The sequence below is a fragment of the Ochotona princeps genome, chromosome 22 (assembly GCF_030435755.1).
Source record: "Ochotona princeps isolate mOchPri1 chromosome 22, mOchPri1.hap1, whole genome shotgun sequence".
In the NCBI taxonomy this organism is placed as follows: Eukaryota; Metazoa; Chordata; class Mammalia; order Lagomorpha; family Ochotonidae; genus Ochotona; species Ochotona princeps.
The window spans coordinates 17,098,325-17,116,168 of record NC_080853.1 but is presented as its reverse complement, the minus strand read 5'-3'; the positions used below and the strand labels follow the sequence as shown (position 1 = coordinate 17,116,168).

The 17,844-nt window shown below is 42.1% G+C and overlaps 1 protein-coding gene across 2 annotated transcripts in view; it reads right to left on the bottom strand.

Annotated features, from left to right (window-relative positions):
- LOC101530110 (ubiquinol-cytochrome-c reductase complex assembly factor 1) overlaps window positions 1-17,844 on the bottom strand; it is a 93,145-nt gene that overhangs the window by 62,860 nt on the left and 12,441 nt on the right. For both annotated transcript variants that reach the window (XM_004585758.3, XM_058679337.1), the window contains exons 3-5: window positions 13,915-14,010; window positions 11,408-11,515; window positions 1,688-1,760 (exon numbers count right to left, since the gene is read on the bottom strand). In XM_004585758.3, the coding sequence (XP_004585815.2) occupies window positions 1,688-1,760; window positions 11,408-11,515; window positions 13,915-14,010 (277 nt within the window). The remainder of the gene's footprint in view (window positions 1-1,687; window positions 1,761-11,407; window positions 11,516-13,914; window positions 14,011-17,844) is intronic.

The following is a 17,844-nucleotide window of genomic DNA, read 5'->3' as shown; positions in this document are numbered from 1 at the left end:
CTTGTGATTAGTTCTTGATCATACTCTTATTCCAGTGTACATTCAGCGTGGTTTTTGAGGCTGTCTGCTTTCTCAACATTGAGCTGAGAAATAATTCACCACTGTTGACAGGAAGGAAGAATTAGCACACTTGTTTCTTAGTATGGAATCAAACTGCCTCATTCAAAATCTGAATTCTAGTTTACACTCACTACCTGATTTGGGAAAGTTACTTGACTTCTTAGGATCTTGATTTTCTGCTGCATAAAAATAGAGTGGGGGCCTGGCACAGCAGCCTAGTAGTTAAGGTCCTTGCCTTACCATGTAGGCACTGGTTCATATCCTGGCTGCTCCACTTCCCATCCAGCTCCCTGCTTGTTGCCTGAGAAAGCAGAAGAGGATGGCCTAAAGCCCCGTGACCCTGAACCCACATGAAGAGACCCAGAAGAAGCTCCTGGAGGAGGTTCCTGGCTTCAGATTGGTTCAGCTCTGGCTGTTACGGCTACTTGGGGATTGAATCAGCATGCAGAAGAATCTTCCTCTCTGTCTCTCCTCCTTTCCGTATATCTGACTTTCTAATAAAAAAATTAAGCAAATGGACTGAATAAAAAAAGAACTATCTTCCTATCCTATTAGTTTCCTCATCAGGTAAGAAAAGTAATTCTCTGTTTTTGGACTAAATTGTCCTCAGATGAAAAACTGGTAAGAGTCTAACAAACAAGTAGTCAAAAACATTTTCTTGGCTATGCAGAAACAAAAAATGAAAGATGGACACTAAATCATAGTTGCAATCCCATATGGTATTTAAATTTCTACTATCAATCTGCTGAAACAGTAAAACAGATTATACTTCATTTTTAAGTTGATATAATCGTTAAATAATCAAAATTGAATATAGTTTTTGCATTGATGTTACCATCTTACATATAAATATTTGTTGTCAGAGAAAAATATCAAGTATTTAAATTAAATGTTTGGCGCTTTAGGAATATGATTATTGCCACAGAAGTGCCCAGTATGCATTTGCTCCCAAACTCTATGGAATTTTAAATGGCTAAAATTCTCCTACTGACTTCACAAGCAGATGAAGATCTTTCTCTCTGTCTCCCCTTCTCTCTGTAAATCTGCTTCTCCAATAAAAATAGAATAAATATTTAAAAACAAAACAAAATGAATACTACACTGATACAATCCACTGCTCATGGTGATCCACACCACTATAATCCTTTCAGAAAGTAATTTAGGTACAATGATATGTACCATTTGACTTGAAAATCCTTTAATAGGAAAAAAAGAAAAGAAAGAATAAAAAGGATTAACTAGAACAGTCAAAAACTAGAAACACAAGGGTAGTGATTGCCCATAAAATTCAAAATTACAAATTAAGAATTTAACAAAAAAAAAGAAAGTCAATGTCCAAATGATAAATAAAACATGCAGAAGGCAAAACGGCATACATTTACCGTGGGTACTTACGTAAAAAGAGGTGAACAAGGGGGATAATAATGTCAGATTACCAGTCAAATTTTAAGTCTGGCTTTTAGAAATTTATTAAGATGTTTTCATTATAAGGGTCTATTTGCTTATTCTTTTGAAAATAGCTTGGGTTACATTATTTTGTGCAGGAGAGTATATTTCCTATTAAAATCACCATAAAAATGACAAGTAGATTCATTTCCCTTTTGAGAATGATTAAAGAGCAACTTACTTAGAAAGAACTCCTCGAAGTCAGTTTTCTCCACACAGCTAGTGTACATGCGCAGAGCTGCAATCTTAATCTTCTAGACAGAAGGAAGAAAAATAAACTCGAGACGTGACCAAGAGGATGTTCTACTGCTATTAGACGTGAGTCACAAAGCTTCCATTTCTTTAACTATAATGAAGGGTCAAAACAGCCTCCAGGAAATTGAAACATACAGGTTTGTTTCTTTTTCTTAAAGCTAGTCAATCACACTGACTTCACATTTTAGAATCTGAGTACAAAAATAGCAAAAGGTTTTCCCAGGGGCTGTTGTACAACCAAGGGCTAAGGTGTCACTTGAAATGCCAGCACCCTACACTGGAGCACAGCTTAATCCAGACACTCCGCTTCCTGTAGAGACTAGGACGGCAGCAGAAGACAGCCCAAGAACTTGGGACCCTGTCATCCACATAGGAGACCAGGATGGTGTTTCCACTCCTGGCTACAGCCTGGCACAGTGCCCCTTGCTGTAGCCACTTCAGCAATGAACCCACAGGCAGGGAAAGAGAGAGGGATGTCTCTCTCTCTCTCTCTCTCTCTCTCCATCCCTCCTTCTCTTTCTCTGAAGTCCTGCTTTTCTAATCAATCTTACAAAAGAGCCTAAATCCTTACAGTGCCAACAAATCATACCTGAGTCAGTACAATCTCAGCTGCTCCACTTCTGATCCAGCTCCCTGTTAACACATCTAAGAAGGGCAGCAGAAAAGGGCCCAAGTGCTTGGATCTCTGCTACCCACATGTGAGACCGGGATAAGAGTGCCAGGTTCCTGGCCACAGGCTCATCCAGTTGCAGCCATTGCAGCTGTTGTAGCCATTTGGGGAATGAACCAGCAGATGGAAGACTTCTCTCATCCCTAAACCTCCAACATTCTCTTTCAAATAAATAAAATAAAATCCCATAATTCAAACTCTCCCTTAATTTCAACTCATTTGAGTCTCAACCTCACTGTTCAGCATGATCCACATTAATTCTTTATAATCTGAAAGCCTTATTAAAATAACTAGCCATTCATCCAACCAAAGAGGGGGTAAAAAAAACAAGCCTCTGTTTTTCCCTCAGAGATGCTACTATTTACTTTTATCAGTAAGGCAGATTTATAGAGAAGGAGAGACAGAGAGAAGATCTTCCATCCAGTGGTTCACTCCCCAAATGGATGCACTGGTCAAAGCTGAGCCTATCCAAAGCCAGGAGCCAGGAGCTTCTTCTTTTTTTTTTTTTTAAAGATTTATTTTTATTACAAAGTCAGATATACAGAGAGGAGGAGAGACAGAGAGGAAGATCTTCCGTCTGATGATTCACTCCCCAAGTGAGCCACAACGGGCCGGTACGCGCCGATCCGATACCGGGAACCAGGAACCTCCTCCGGGTCTCCCACGTGGGTGCAGGGTCCCAATGCATTGGGCCGTCCTCGACTGCTTTCCCAGGCCACAAGCAGGGAGCTGGATGGGAAGTGGAGCTGCCAGGATTAGAACCGGCGCCCATGTGGGATCCCGGGCGTTCAAGGTGAGGACTTTAGCCGCTAGGCCATGCCGCCAGGCCCAGGAGCTTCTTTTGAGTCTCCCACATGGGTGCTGAGTGGTAAGGACTTGGGCCGTCCTCCACTGTTTACCAAGGCCATAAGCAGGGAGCTGGAAGGGAAGCTGAGCAGCAGGGACACAAATCGGCACCCATATTGCATTCCAGAGTTTAGGGGGGGAGGTAGATTAGTCAATTGAGGCATCGTGCTGAGCCTCAGATAACACTACTTATTAACTCTTTCAGGGATGGGGGTTTGTAGAAACGGTGTTTTTCCACTTACATTGTCTTTAGTTTTATAACTTGCATAGATTCAAATGAAACTAAAGAAAAGTCAATGAGGAATTTATAGGGCAAATTTAAAATATGTACGATCACCAAGGTAAACTAAAAGCGATACTCTATGAAATTCACACTTTCTAAAAATTTATTTATTTATTTATTTATTTATTTGAAAGTTAGAATGACAGAGAGATATGGACAAACATCTCTGGTTCACTCCCCAAACTGCTCCAACGGCTGAAGGTGGATCAGGCCAAAGCCAGAAACCAGGAGCTTCACCCAAATCTCACACATAAAAGGGACCCAATCACTTGGGCTATCCTACACTGCGCTCCCAGGCACACTAGCAGGGAGCTGGATCAGAACTTGCAGCAGCACCCACATAAGATACCAGTGTTACAGGCAGTGGCTTAATACACTAAGCCACAATGCTGGACTCTGCTAATGATTTTCTATACTCCCTACTGTTAAACCACCAATCTTGCTGATTGGCAGAAATATGATAAATTAAACAAGGATTACATCTCTGACTGTAATTAAGACTTTTTTCAATTGCTAATTTGAGCTCTGTCACATTTTCAATGTTTTAAACTAATGTTCATGCAAGATAAAATAGAACATATAATAAATGGAGATCAGATATACTTCTCTGTAAATAAACATTCAAAACCCACATTTAAACAAAATCCACAGTAAAACATTACAAAACATGAGGCAAATTAAACCTAAAAGTGAGCTAGCATTGTGGCACAGTGAACTGTCCCCTCTGATGTCATCATCCCACATCAGTGTGCTGGTTTAAGTTTCCACTGATCCCATTCTCATCCAGCTCCTACTAATGCACCAGAAAAGAAGCAAAAGATGTCCCAAGTGTCTGGGGCTCCTGCCCATGTGGGAGGTCTGGATGAAGCTCCTGGCTTCTGGTTATGGCCTGACCAGCCCCAGCCACTGTGCTCATTAAGGTAGTGAACCGTAGATAAAAGACCTCTGTCCCCATTTCTCTCTTTCACTCAAATATATAAAACAAATCTTTAAGGAAAAAAAAAAAAGAATAATGAAGAAAAAAACTGAAAAGAGAAAAATGATACATCAATGAAGCCAAATCTACTTATACTTAGCCTTTTAAAATTATCAATGAGAGGGGGCCCAGCCCCACAGCCTAGTGGAACCGCATGTGGGCACTGGCTCTAATCCTGGTAGCCCCATTTCCCTGCCAGCTCCCTGTTTGTGGCCTGGGAAAGAGTCAAAGACGTTCCAAAGCCTTGGGACCCTGCACCCACATGGGAGACCCAGAAGAGGCTCCTGGCTTCAGATCAGCTCAGTTCTGGCCGTTGCAACCACTCGGGGAGTGAATCATCAGATGGAAATACTTTCTCTCTGTCTCTCCTCTCTGTAAATCTGACTTTCCAATAAAAATAAATAAATCTTTTCAAAAAATACATCAATGAGAGAAGTGTTTGGTAGAGAGGTCAAGATTTCATGGTGGATACCCACTTCCCACGTCACAGTGCCTCAGTTCTGGTCCTGACCTGCTCAGAGCTCCAGCTTCCTGCTATGCCCTCCCTGAGAGGCAGCAGGTATGGGCTAAATTAGCAGCTGTGGGAGACCCAGACTGATCTCCCAGCTCCTGGTTTGGCCTGTCCCGGCCCTGGCTGATACAGGTAGCCGGGGAGTGAACTAACAAATAGGAGATCTCTGTCTTTCTTCTTTCAAATAAAACAAATAAATATTTAAAAATACACAAATAAAAACATCAAGAAAACACAAACCTTAGCCAGAATGATCAAGGATAAAAACAAGAAAAATGAAGAAGCAGCAGTCTTTTGGCACAATGATTGAGACACTACTTGGGACACCAATATCCAATATCAGTGGACAATACAGTGGAAATTGTGCCATACAGTGGGTTAAGGTGTCACTTAGGATGCCTGCAACCCATATTGAAATCAGGTTTACTCCCCTTCCAATGCAGCTTTCTACTAATGTGCTTGGCAAGGGAACAGATGAAGGAACAAGTATTTGGGTTCCTGCCGCCCACACTGGAGATCTGAATGAAGTTCCAGGTTTCTGGCCTCAGCCCACCCCAACCCTACCTGTATATTTTGAGGGAGTGAGCCAGCAGATGGAAGAGTGTTCTCTCTCAAATATTTTTTTGACTCATTGGACTCATCAATTCATTCCAGAATATAAATTTGATTCAATCAATATCATTCAACCCACAGCAGACCAAAAAAAAAAAAAAAAAACCTGTTTAACCTTGTCAATATGTACAGTTCTGGGAAGTATTTAACCATAGACCACACTAGTTTGCACCTACATCAAATTGATGTTATCCTAACAATATCATTAATAACACTATGAATACGACGGTACAGTTTCTATCTGTGAGACACAGAATTTAGGACATCTAATAATCCTTGTAGTTTCCTTCAGTACCAATATATAAATCTCTGAATGCTTTCAAGGCCCAAATCCTTCCTTGAGAAAAATGTTTTCTCCCACACATTTGTAAAAAGCTTTCACTTCAAGTAATGACAACGTCACCAGCTTGGCCGGTGTATTTATACAGTGCTCACAATGTGGCACCAGGAGCATTTTACAGTTCTTCACTTTTCCTGCAGCAAAGCCAAGCCTTTATACTTGGGTGAGCTATTTTCCTGGACAAATCTCTAAAGCAAGTCCGTTAAGACCATCACCGAGTGACTGAAAACAACAACTGAAGGAAAGAACCTCTTTAAGAATCAAGTGCTGGGGCCAGCACATTGGCTCAACAAGCTAATAATTGTCCACTTCCAAGTGCCGGCATCCCACCTGGACACTGGTTCACGTCCCGGCTGCTCCACTTCCCATCTAGCTCCCTATTATGGCCCGAAAAACAGTGGAGGATGGCCTAATGCCTTGGGACCCTGCACCTGCGTGGGAAACCCAGAAGTTCCTGGCTTCAAATTGGTCCCAGCCGTTGTGGCCACTTGAGGAATGAACCAGAAGATACAAGATCCTTCTCTGTCTCTCCTTCTCTTTGTAAATTTGCCTTCCAATAAAAATAAATAAATCTTTTTGGAAAGAGAAAGAAAAAATAATCAAGTGTTGTTCATATAAGTTAAGGAGGTGGGTGAACTAACTCTACCCAGTCAACACAAGATGCTCTGTGCTTCAGACGGTTTCAAGTTTACTTCATCTAACCTAGGAGGACTGTGTTACCCCTCTAACTAGCACAGAAGCCTCTAAGAGGGCTTTAGGAAATGGAAACCTGGTCTCCATATCTTTTGTCCCATCCTATAGATGAAAAACCAAACCTAGTAAAAGGCTTGTGGTAAAAGCTGTGGGAGAGCTAGAAGGGGCTTTTCAGTCATTTGAACCTCCTGCTCATACTTTGTGCTGGGATTCTTTCTACCACATTCTTGACTCATGGTCAACCATCTGGGCCCCTGTTGAAGCAAGACCAATGTTACCTTGTAAGTCTACCTATCCCACTGGAGGACAATTCTTGTTGTTAGATTTTTTTCTTTTATTGAACTTAACATCTGCTTCATGTAACATTCATTAAACATTATTGTGTCTACTGCAGAACCTCAGGTTAAGTCTTGCTCTCTATTTTATTTTTAAAATATTTGATCTTCAAATACCTGAAAAGACCTATCAAGTCTTCTTTAGTCCAACCCAAGCATCCCTATTTATTCAAACATATATTCAACGCAGTTTTTTTAGGTCTTCACAAAACACACCGCACATCTGTGATTACATTTCTTAACTACTTGTCTGGCCAGGAATAATTTTTTGGCATAATGCTAACATGGAAGCTACCTATTCTATGGCATGTGATTAAATCTTGTAAATACTATCCCGACATTACCATACAAAATGTCTTACTCAGAATTGCTATATAAAATAATAATTTAAAAGAAACCACTATATGAGACTATTCAAATAGGTCAAGAAAAAGCTACACTTAAAATTTTAAGTATGAGGGTCTGCTGTGGTATCCTACTGGCCAAAGCCCTCTCCTTGCATTTGCCGGGATCCCATATGGCACTGGTTCATGTCCCAGCTGCTCCATTTTCCTTCTAGCTCCCTGCTTGTGGCCTGGGAAAGCAGTGGAAGGGCACTAAGCCGTGGGACCCTGCATTCATGTGGGAGACCTGGAAAAACCTCCCAGTTCCTGGCTTCGGATCAGCTCAATTCCAGACATTGTGGTCACGTGGGGAGTGACCCAGCAGATGGAATATCTGTCTCTCTGCTTCTTCTTCCCTCTGTAAATCTGACTTTCCAATAAAAATAAATGATTTTTTAAAAAAAATTCTAAGTATGAGAGCCAGCATTGTGGTATATGGGTTAAGGCACCATCTATGACACGGATATCCCATATGAGCATCAGAATTGAGAAAACAGTGGAAAAAAGACTAAGAACTTGGGCCCCTGCCATTGACATGGGAGATGCAGATAGGTTATCAGGTTCAGGGTTCAGGCTTGACATTATCCTGGTCATTACAGCCATTTGGGAGTAAACCAGTGGATGGAAGATATGTCTCTTCCTCACTCTCATTACCTCAGTCTTTTAAAATAAATACATCTTAAAGATTTATTTATTTTTATTACAAAGTCAGATATACAGAGAGGAGGAGAGACAGAGAGGAAGATCTTCCGTCCAATGACTCACTCCCCAAGTGAGCCACAATGGTTGGTGCATGCCGTTCCGAAGCCGGGAACCAGGAACCTCTTCCAGGTCTCCCACATGGATGCAGGGTCCCAAGGCTTTGGGCCGTCCTCGACTGCTTTCCCAGGCCACAAGCAGGGAGCTGGATGGGAAGTGGAGCTGCCGGGATTAGAACTGGTGCCCATATGGGATCCCGGGGTGTTCAAGGTGAGGACTTTAGCCGCTAGGCCACGCCTCCGGGCCCTAAAATAAATACATCTTTTTTGAAAATTTAATGTAAGATTCTAAAAGAAACATGAGAAATACAACTGAAAACATTAAAGAAGGGAGCTGGTGCTGTGACTCAGTGAGTTAAGCCACCACCTGTCCCAGCTGCTGTAATTTTTTTTTCAAAGCAGAATTACAGAAAGAAGGACAGACAGACAGATCTTTCATCCACTGGTCCACTCTCCAAATGGTCACAATGGTCAGAGCTAAATCAATATGATCCAAAGCCAGGAACCAGGAACTTATTTCAAGTTTCCCACAGTGGGTTCAGTGGCTTAAGGCCTGGACGATCCTCCGCTACTTTACCAGACCATAAGCAGGGAGTTGGATGGGAAATGAAGCAATCAGGAATTGAACCAGCATCCACATGGGATACTGTTGCCACAGACGGAGGCTTAGCTTACTATGCCCGATCCTGTTCACTTCCTTTCTTCTTCTTCTTCTTCCTTTTTTTTTTTTTTTTAGGATTATCTTACTTTTATTGGAAGGACAGATTTACAGAGAAAAGGAGAGATACAGAGAAAGAGAGAGATCTTCCATCTGCTGGTTCGCTCACCAAATGACTACAACAGCTGGAACTGAGCTAATCTGAAGCCAGAAGCCAGAAGCTTTCTCTGGGTCCCCAACATGGGTACACAGTCCCAAAGACTTGGGCCATCCTACCCCACTCCCTCTTCTTTTCCCAGACCAAAAGCAGGCAGCTGGACAGGAAGCAAATTAGCCAGAACACAAATCTGCACCCATATGGCATGGCAGTGCTTTTAGGTAAAGGATTAATGTGTTGAACCACTGTGCCAGTTCCCCCATGTTCCGCTTCTAATTAAGCTCTGTGCTATTGCACCTGAGAAAGGTGGTAGTGATGGTCCAGTATTTGGTTCCCTGACTCCCATACAGGGGACCATGATGGAGTTCCACTCTCTTGGCTTTAACCTGTCTCAGCCCTGTCCAATTACAGCCATCTGGGGAATGAACCAGTGGATCAGATATCTCTGTGTAACTTTGCCTTTCAAGTAAATAAATCTTAAGGAAAAAGAGAGAGAAGAAATTGATACTGCAGACGTGAAAGACAAGCAGGCACTGTACTTCCCAAATCAAATACATGTGAAAACACAAAACAAAGGATTTTGCTGGTACAATACATGAGTTTAGTCATAGCTTTCTGAGGCAACACTGTTGAAAAGCAGTCGGTATTTCATAATGAAGCTAAGTTACATTCCTCCATCTAAACCATCCTACACACTTTGATGTTTTGATGTCATAAATTTTAAAATGAAGATCAGAGAAAGTAGATACTGCCACATCATGACAGATTTATAACATGCAATCTTTAGAGATTCAGTTGAGATTCACAACAGGGATAAAGATACATTGGAGGTTAACTTAAGCTAAAAGAATAAAGGAATTTTCCTAATGATTTAGGAATCCTTAATGCTTGCCAATTTCCCCTCTGGAATCAGAACAGAACAGACCAGAACAAGTATACAGTAGCAGGCAAGTGCAACCTAAAAATGACAAAATTAATTTTATCAATTAATTAATCTTCCTGTTCTCATTTATCTTTCAACTTGTAACTTTCAAACAAAATACACTCAAAAAAACTTTAAAAAAATATTTTAAGTATTCAAATCCAAATATTATAATCATCATCTCTTTGTTAAACAAGAAGAGAGATTCTGGTTAAGAACACTACCAAATATACCAACAGGGCTTGGCGCGGTGGCCTAGTGGCTAGAGTCCTCGACTTGCAGGCGCCAGGAACCCATACAGACGCCAATTCTATTCCTGACAGCCCCGCTTCCCATCCAGCTCCCTACTTGTCGCCTTGGAAAGTAATTGAGGATGGCCCAAAGGCTTGGGACTGTCTCTGTACCAACGTGGGAGATCCGGAAGAAATTCCTGGTTCCTGGCTTTGGATGGGCTCAGCTCTAGCCACTGCAGCCAATTAGGGACTGAATCAGCAGGAAGATATTCCTCTTTGTCTCTCCTCCTCTCTTTTTATAAAAAAGATTTATTTTTATTTTTTTATTGCAAAGTTAGATATACAAAGATGAGACAAAGAGGAAGATCTTCTGTCTGATGGTTCACTCCCCAAGTGACCACAACAGCCAGCGCTGTACCGATCTGAAGCCAGGAGTCAGGAGCTCTTCTGGGACTCCAACACAGGTGCAAGGTCCCAAGGTTTTGGGCCATCCTCAACTGCCTTCCCAGGCCACACGCAGGGAGCTGGATGGGAAGTGGGGCCGCACGGATTAGAACTGGCACCCATATGGGATCCTGGCGCATTCAAGGCGATGACTTCAGCCACTAGGCCATCACACTGGGCCCTCTACTTCCCTTCTAACTTCCTGCCTGTAGCTTGGGAAAGCAATTGAGGACAACCCAAAGCCTTAGGAGCCTGTATCCGCATGGAGACCTGGAGAAGCTCCTGAGAGTGAACCAGCAGAGGCAAGAGCTTTGTCTCTGTATCTCCTTCTCTCTTTAAATCTGACTTTCCAATAAAAATAAATAATCTTAAAAAAGAGAGAGAGAAAGAAGGAAAGAGAGAAGGACAGACATAAGAAAAGAGGAAGAAACTTTACATCTGCTGGTTCACTCCCCACATGGCAATAATGGCGACAGCACACCAGTCCAATGCCAGGAGCCAGAGGCTTTCTCCAGGTCTCCCAAATGGATGAAGTGGCCCAAAGACTTAAATCTTCCTCTGCTGCTTTCCCAGGCAAATTAGCAAGAAGTTGGATAAGAAGTCAAGAAGCCAGGACTCAAATTGGCACCCATGTGATATTTTCGTACTGCAGCCAGAAGCTTCCCTCACTATGCCAAGGTGCCAGCCCTAGGTAATACACTTTGAAGTTCCCAGAAATACAAAATATGAAATATCAATTCCACATTAACAAAGGAGTTGCTTCAAAAAGCTTAAAAGCAATAAAGACAAAGACAAAAGAAAAAAAAAAAAAAACAATAAATTTACCCATTTACTATATTTCAAAGGTCCTGTGAATCCCATAGCTTCGATTATCTTTGTAAAGGCACCAACTTTCTCTTCATCCGGTTGGGATGAATCCTTTGTAGCAGGAAGCTATTTAACCAAGGAAAAGGAAACCAAAATTAGTTGAAGAAAAAATAATTTAATACAATGTTTTTGTTCCCCATTAGATATGAGGGCATTTTCACTACTTAGATTTTCTTTTTCCACCCACAATTTTTAAAACTTTTTCTAAAAATGTTTACTTAGACAGCCAATGTGGTGTGCCAGCCTCCCCAATATAGCTGCCAGTTTCTGTTCCACTTCCTATCTAGCTCCCTGCTTGTGACCTGGGAAAACAGCGGGAGAGGGCCCAAGTGCTTAAGCCTCTGCCACCTGCAAAGATCCAGATGGAGTTTCTGAGCCAGCCCGGCCACTGAGGTCACTGCTTTCTCTCCCCAGCCCCCAGCATCTTTCAAACAAATAAGTAAATCTTTGTTAAAAAGTTATTCAAAACCATAATCAATAAAATACATATATGAATAATATCAATCAACGCTAGAACTGATTAAATATTTTTAAATCCTAATGTTCTCTGTGTAATTAATTTTAACACAATCTACATTAAGAATGACTACAGAAGACTATAATTGGGAAGTGAACAACCAAAAAACTATTCCGTTTATTTTGCTTTTAAAATGTATTTATTTTTATCAGAGTTACAGAGAGAAGAGGAAACAGAAAGACAGACCTCCCTTCTACTAGTTTGCTCCCCTAATGGCTGCAGTGGCCAAACTGGGCCTAACTGAAGCCAAGAGCTAGGAGCTTATTCCAAGTCTATTGCACCAGAACAGGGTCCCAATGCTTCGGGCCATACTCTAGTGCCTTCCCAGGCCACAAACAAGGAGGTAAATAGGAAGTACAGCAGCCAGAACCCAAACCGGCACCCATATGGAATCCCAGCCCAGCATATTGGCCTAGCGGCTAAAGTCCTCTCCTTAAACACGCCAGGATCCCATATCTAATTCCAGCAGCCCCACTTCCCATCCAGCTCCCTGCCTGTAGCCTGGGAAAGCAGTCAAGGACGGCCAAAGCTTTGGAATCTGCATCCACATTGGAGACCTGGAGGAAGTTCCTGGCTCCTGGCACAGCACCAGCCATTGCAACCACTTGGGGAGTGAATCATCAGACGGAAGATCTTCCTCTCTGTCTCTCCTCCTCTCTGGAAATCTGCCTTTCCAATAAAAATAAATAAAATCTTAAAAAAAATAAAAATAAGAAACTCACAGGCCTGGAGCATGGTTCAACTGGTTACCCCTGTAGCTCCAAGTATGGCTTCTCATATTGGCTCTGGGTCATGTCCCGGCTGCTCCACTTCCCATCCAGCTCCTTGCTTGTGGCCTGGGAAAGTAGAAGATAGCCCAAAACCTTGGGACCCTGTATCCATATGGGATACCAGGAGAAAGTTCTTGCCTTCTGGCTTCAGATTGATTCAGCTCCAGACATTGAGGACACTTAGGGAGTGAACCAGTAGACAGAAGACCTTTTCCTCTGTATCTTTTCCTTTTTCTGTGGGTTTGCTTTTCTTACGAAAATAAACCTTACATAAATAAAATATATAAAAAAACTCAAAAACTTCCCTAAAGTGTTTTCTTTTCTTTTTTTTTTAGATTTATTTTTATTGGAAAGGCGGATATACAGAGAGGAGGAGACACAGACAGGAAGATCTTCCATCTGGTGCGAAGTCCAAAGCTTTGGACCGTCCTTGACTGCTTTCCCAGGCCACAAGCAGGGAGCTGGATGGGAAGCGGGGCCGCTGGGATTAGAACTGGCGCCCATACAGGTTCCAGGCATGTGCAAGGCAAGGACTTTAACCACTACGCTATCATGCCAGGACCCCAAAATGTTTTCTAGGCAAGGCACTACAGTGCAAAAAAAGAGAGGACGGGCCCGGCACAGTAGCCCAGAGGCTAAAGTCCTTACCTTGCACATGCCGGGATCCCATATGGCTGCCAGTTATGATACAGCAGCCCCATTTCCCATCCAGCCCTCTGCTTGTAGCCTGGGAATGCAGTCAAGGACGGCCCAAAGCCTTGGGACCCTTCATCCACATGGGAGACCTGGAAGGAGATCCTGGCTCCTTGCTTCGGATAGGCGCAGCTCTGGCTGTTGCTGCTACTTCGGGAGTGAATCAGTGGATGGAAGATCTTCCTCTCTCTCTTCCTCTCTGTATATGTGCCTTTCCAATAAAAATAAAATAAATCTTTAAAAAAAAGAGAGAGCGAGAGAGAGACAGGTGACAAGGCTCAGAGGCTGGGGAATGGGAAAGGGAGAAAATCCAATCAGCGAGTCACTTTCTTCCCTGTACCTGAACCATGTCACATCACCTCAATGTGCCTCACCTATTCCCTCAAACTCCCCGCTTTACCTATCTCATTAGCGATTTTGTTTAGACACAAAGAACATCTGTGTGAAAGCACACTACAAACATAGAAAACAAGAATAATTCTCACCTTATTTGTGGTGTGATACTTTCTACTCAGTTGTATATGCATTCCAGGAATCTGCACTGAGCCATCACACCCTCGGGACTGGCTCATCTGAGCGTGCTGGAAAACAAACAAACAAATGTAGTCACACCGCATATTCATTTGGAGAGCTAATCTGTGCAAAGTGAAAACAACAGAATTTATCCAACCTTGCTTAGCCAATTTCTGATGATGTGATCACCAAGAGGATCCAAAGTAAGCACCATGAATGGTGTCTATACATGCCCATGCTCAAGAAATATTCTAATCACTTAAATATATAAGAATCGGATCCAATATATCTAGAATAAAGTTTTAGAAAAATCTAGGATTTAGAACTGTAGTGGGCCCAGTGCAATGACTCAGTGGCTAAGTCCCTGCCTTGCAAGTGCCAGGATTCCATATGGGCACCGGTTCATGTCCAGCAGTTCCACTTCCCATCCAACTCCCTGCTTGTGGCCTGGGAAAGCAGTAGAGGATGGCTCAAAGTTTTGGGACCCTGCACCGATGCATGAGAGACCCAGAAGAAAATCCTCGTTCCTAACTTTGGATCGGCTCAACAGCCATGGCGGCAACTTGAATAGTGAACCAGTGCATGGAAGATCTTTATTTTTCTCTCTGTAAATTTGCCTTTTCAACAAGAAAAATAAATAAACCTTTAAAAAGAAAAATAGAACTGTAGTAATACCTATTAAGTACTGGCAATACATGGAGGAAGAAAAGAAAAAACAGACCTCATCAATTTTAAATTTAAAATCTCTTCTGCCAAACTCAGTGGGCAAAGGTACCTTCCTGAACCTTAGGAGTAATGAGGAATAAAGGATATAGTATATGGAAAAATATTTCTCACAAAGTAGTTACTCGATTCACAGCACAATTTCTCAATCAACCTCATCGTTATTATCATCACTGCTCTAATCACAACTGCCTCCTCTTGTTCACAATGTATTAAAAAGCAATTTGGCAAAGTAGTAGTCACTCATTAAAGTTATTGCAGACAGGGCCAAGTGGCATGGCCTAGCGGCTAAAGTCCTCGCCTTGAACGCGCTGGGATCCCATATAGGTACCAGTTCTAATCCCGGCAGCTCCACTTCCCATCCAGCTCCCTGCTTGTGGCCTGGGAAAGCAGTCGAGGACGGTCCAATGCTTTGGGACCCTACACCCACGTGGGAGACCTGGAGGAAGTTTCTGGCTCCTGGCTTCGGATTGGCACAGCACCAGCCATTGCCGTCACTTAGAAAGTGAATCATCGGACGGAAGATCTTCCTGTCTTTCCTCCTCTCTGTATATCTGACTTTGTAATAAAAACAAAAATAAATCTTAAAAGAGAAAAATATTTTAAAAATTTTTAAATACTCATATACATAAAATTATAGGTTAAACTTTGACCAGAAAAAAAAACAGAAATTACTTATTTTATGAATTTAAAATCTGGTTCCTAAACTATCAAAAATATTACATTATCAAAAATAAATACTACATTATCTTCGTAACAAAAAAGGGGGTGGGGAAGGACCCCTTTAATTCTGATTTATTTCAAGAAAAGAAACACATGCAATAAGTACGATTTTTTTCTTCTAATTCTAACAAAGAAAAAAATATATTTTCTAACTCTAAAACAATACTATTTACATTTCTTCCCAAGTCACAGTATTAAAGAGTCGTCAGAATAGAGCACTGTAGCACAGCCCATTAGTCCTCCACTTGGGACACCTACACCCCACATCCAGTGCCTGGTTTGGCCTGATTCCTTGTCTTTCTAATCTAGCTAATCCTGCTCAAGTTTATCCTGGAAGGCAACAGAGAACGGGTCGAGTAACTGAGTACATGCCACCCATGTGAGAAAACTGGATGAAATTTCAAAGTCCTGGCTTTGGCAGGCACTGGGAAGTGAACCACCAGATTCTCTGTCTCTCTAAATAAAATATTCATTCAAAAAAATTTACCAGGATTCTCCTGGTCAGTCTCAAGGACATTAAAATTATGCTTTAATTCCTGAGTATCAAGTAGTCTTTGTAAAACACAGAGACAACCTAGACACAGAACATCCACGTTATACACATCTGTGTAATGGGTCACCTGGAACACCAAGCATGTAAACTAATTCAAAGAACACAACAAGATGACATGCTTTGGACTAAATTCTCTTCAGCTACATGAACATTCTGTGTCCCTGTAACTCCAGAAGAAATAACCGTTACATATTTTTACTCTTCCATTATCATGAGTTGACATTTCACACTACATTCAACTGCCAAAACAAAAACCAAAAAACAAAAGACAGAACAAAACAAAACAACAACAACAAAACAAATATCCACTTCTAAGGCCAAAATCTAGTTTTCACACACACATACACACATCTATAAATACATATTTGCCTTTTTTTATATAATTAACATTTCACCTTGCTCCACAAAAGGATTCACCTAACCCCTGAAGACTTCAATTTTTCATTTATTTAAATACTAATAACATTTTGGGCCTGGCGCAGTAGCCTAGTGGCTAAAGTCCTTGCCTTGAATGCGCCAGGATTCCATATAGGCGCCAGTTCGTGTCCCAGCCATCCTGCTTCCCATCCAGCTTCTGGCTTGTGGCCTGGGAAGGCAGCCAAGGATGGCCCAAAGCCTTGGGACCCTGCACCCGCATGGGACACCTGAAAGAGGCTCCAGGCTCCTGGCTACAGATCAGCTCAGCTCGAGTTGGTTCAGCCACTTGGCAAGTGAATCAGCAGACAGAAGATCATCGTCTCTGACTTTTCAATAATACTACAACAAATCTTAAAATAATAATAACATTTGGGCCCGGCGGCGTGGCCTAGCAGCTAAAGTCCTCGCCTTGAAAGCCCCGGGATCCCATATGGGCACCAGTTCTAATCCCGGCAGCTCCACTTCCCATCCAGCTCCCTGCTTGTGACCTGGGAAAGCAGCCGAAGACTGCCCAAGGCCTTCGGACCCTGTGCACTCATGGGAGACCTGGAGGAAGTTCCTGGCTCCTGGCTTTGGATCAGCACAGCACTGGCTATTGCAGCTCACTTGGGGAGTGAATCATTGGACGGAAGATCTTCCTCTCTGTCTCTCTTCCTCTCTGTATATCTGACTTTGTAATAAAAATAAATAAATCTTTAAAAAATAATAATAATAATAACATTTTGTAAAAGAGAAAAATATTCCAACATGATTTTTTTTTTAAAGAAGCCTAACCTTACCACTTAGGCTCTTGCCACCTCACTATGCTCTACAATAACAGTAGTCTGTTCATCCCTTCACGGTTCCCATCATAATATACCATTATATATTTATTTCTATACTTGCATGTTTTCTACTGCCACTATGAAAAACAGACATCAAGGGTAAGAACTATCTATACTACCAAAATCAAGTGAAGTACGCTGCACATGCGAAATACTCGGATATCTGCTGAGTAAACAAAGCCTATCACCTGCACAATTTTTTAGACTTCTTTTTATTTAAAAGGCAGATTACAGAGAAAATGAAAGATCGAGAGTGAGACTGATCCTCCATCCACTGGCTCGTTCCCCCAAATGACTGCAACAGCCAGGGAGGGGCGGGTCCAAAGCTGGGAGCCAGGAGCTTCTTCTGGATCTCCTAAGTGGATAAAGGGTCCAAGGACTTGAGTCATCCACTTTCCCAGGCCATAGTTAAGAAGCAGGATCAGAAGTAGAGCAGTATGGACTAGAACTGGCATTTATGTGGGATGCTGGTGTAACAGGCAGATGATTAGCCTGTTAAGCCACTGCACCAGCCCCATCCTGCACAATTTCTATTTCTCATTAATTCCTTCCTGTCCTGTCCACACACAGGCCACACATGCTTCACCCTATTAAATGGCCATGACATGTTACTCCTTGTGTCAAGTTTTGGGATACATACCAAATCCCTTTTAAAAGAATCA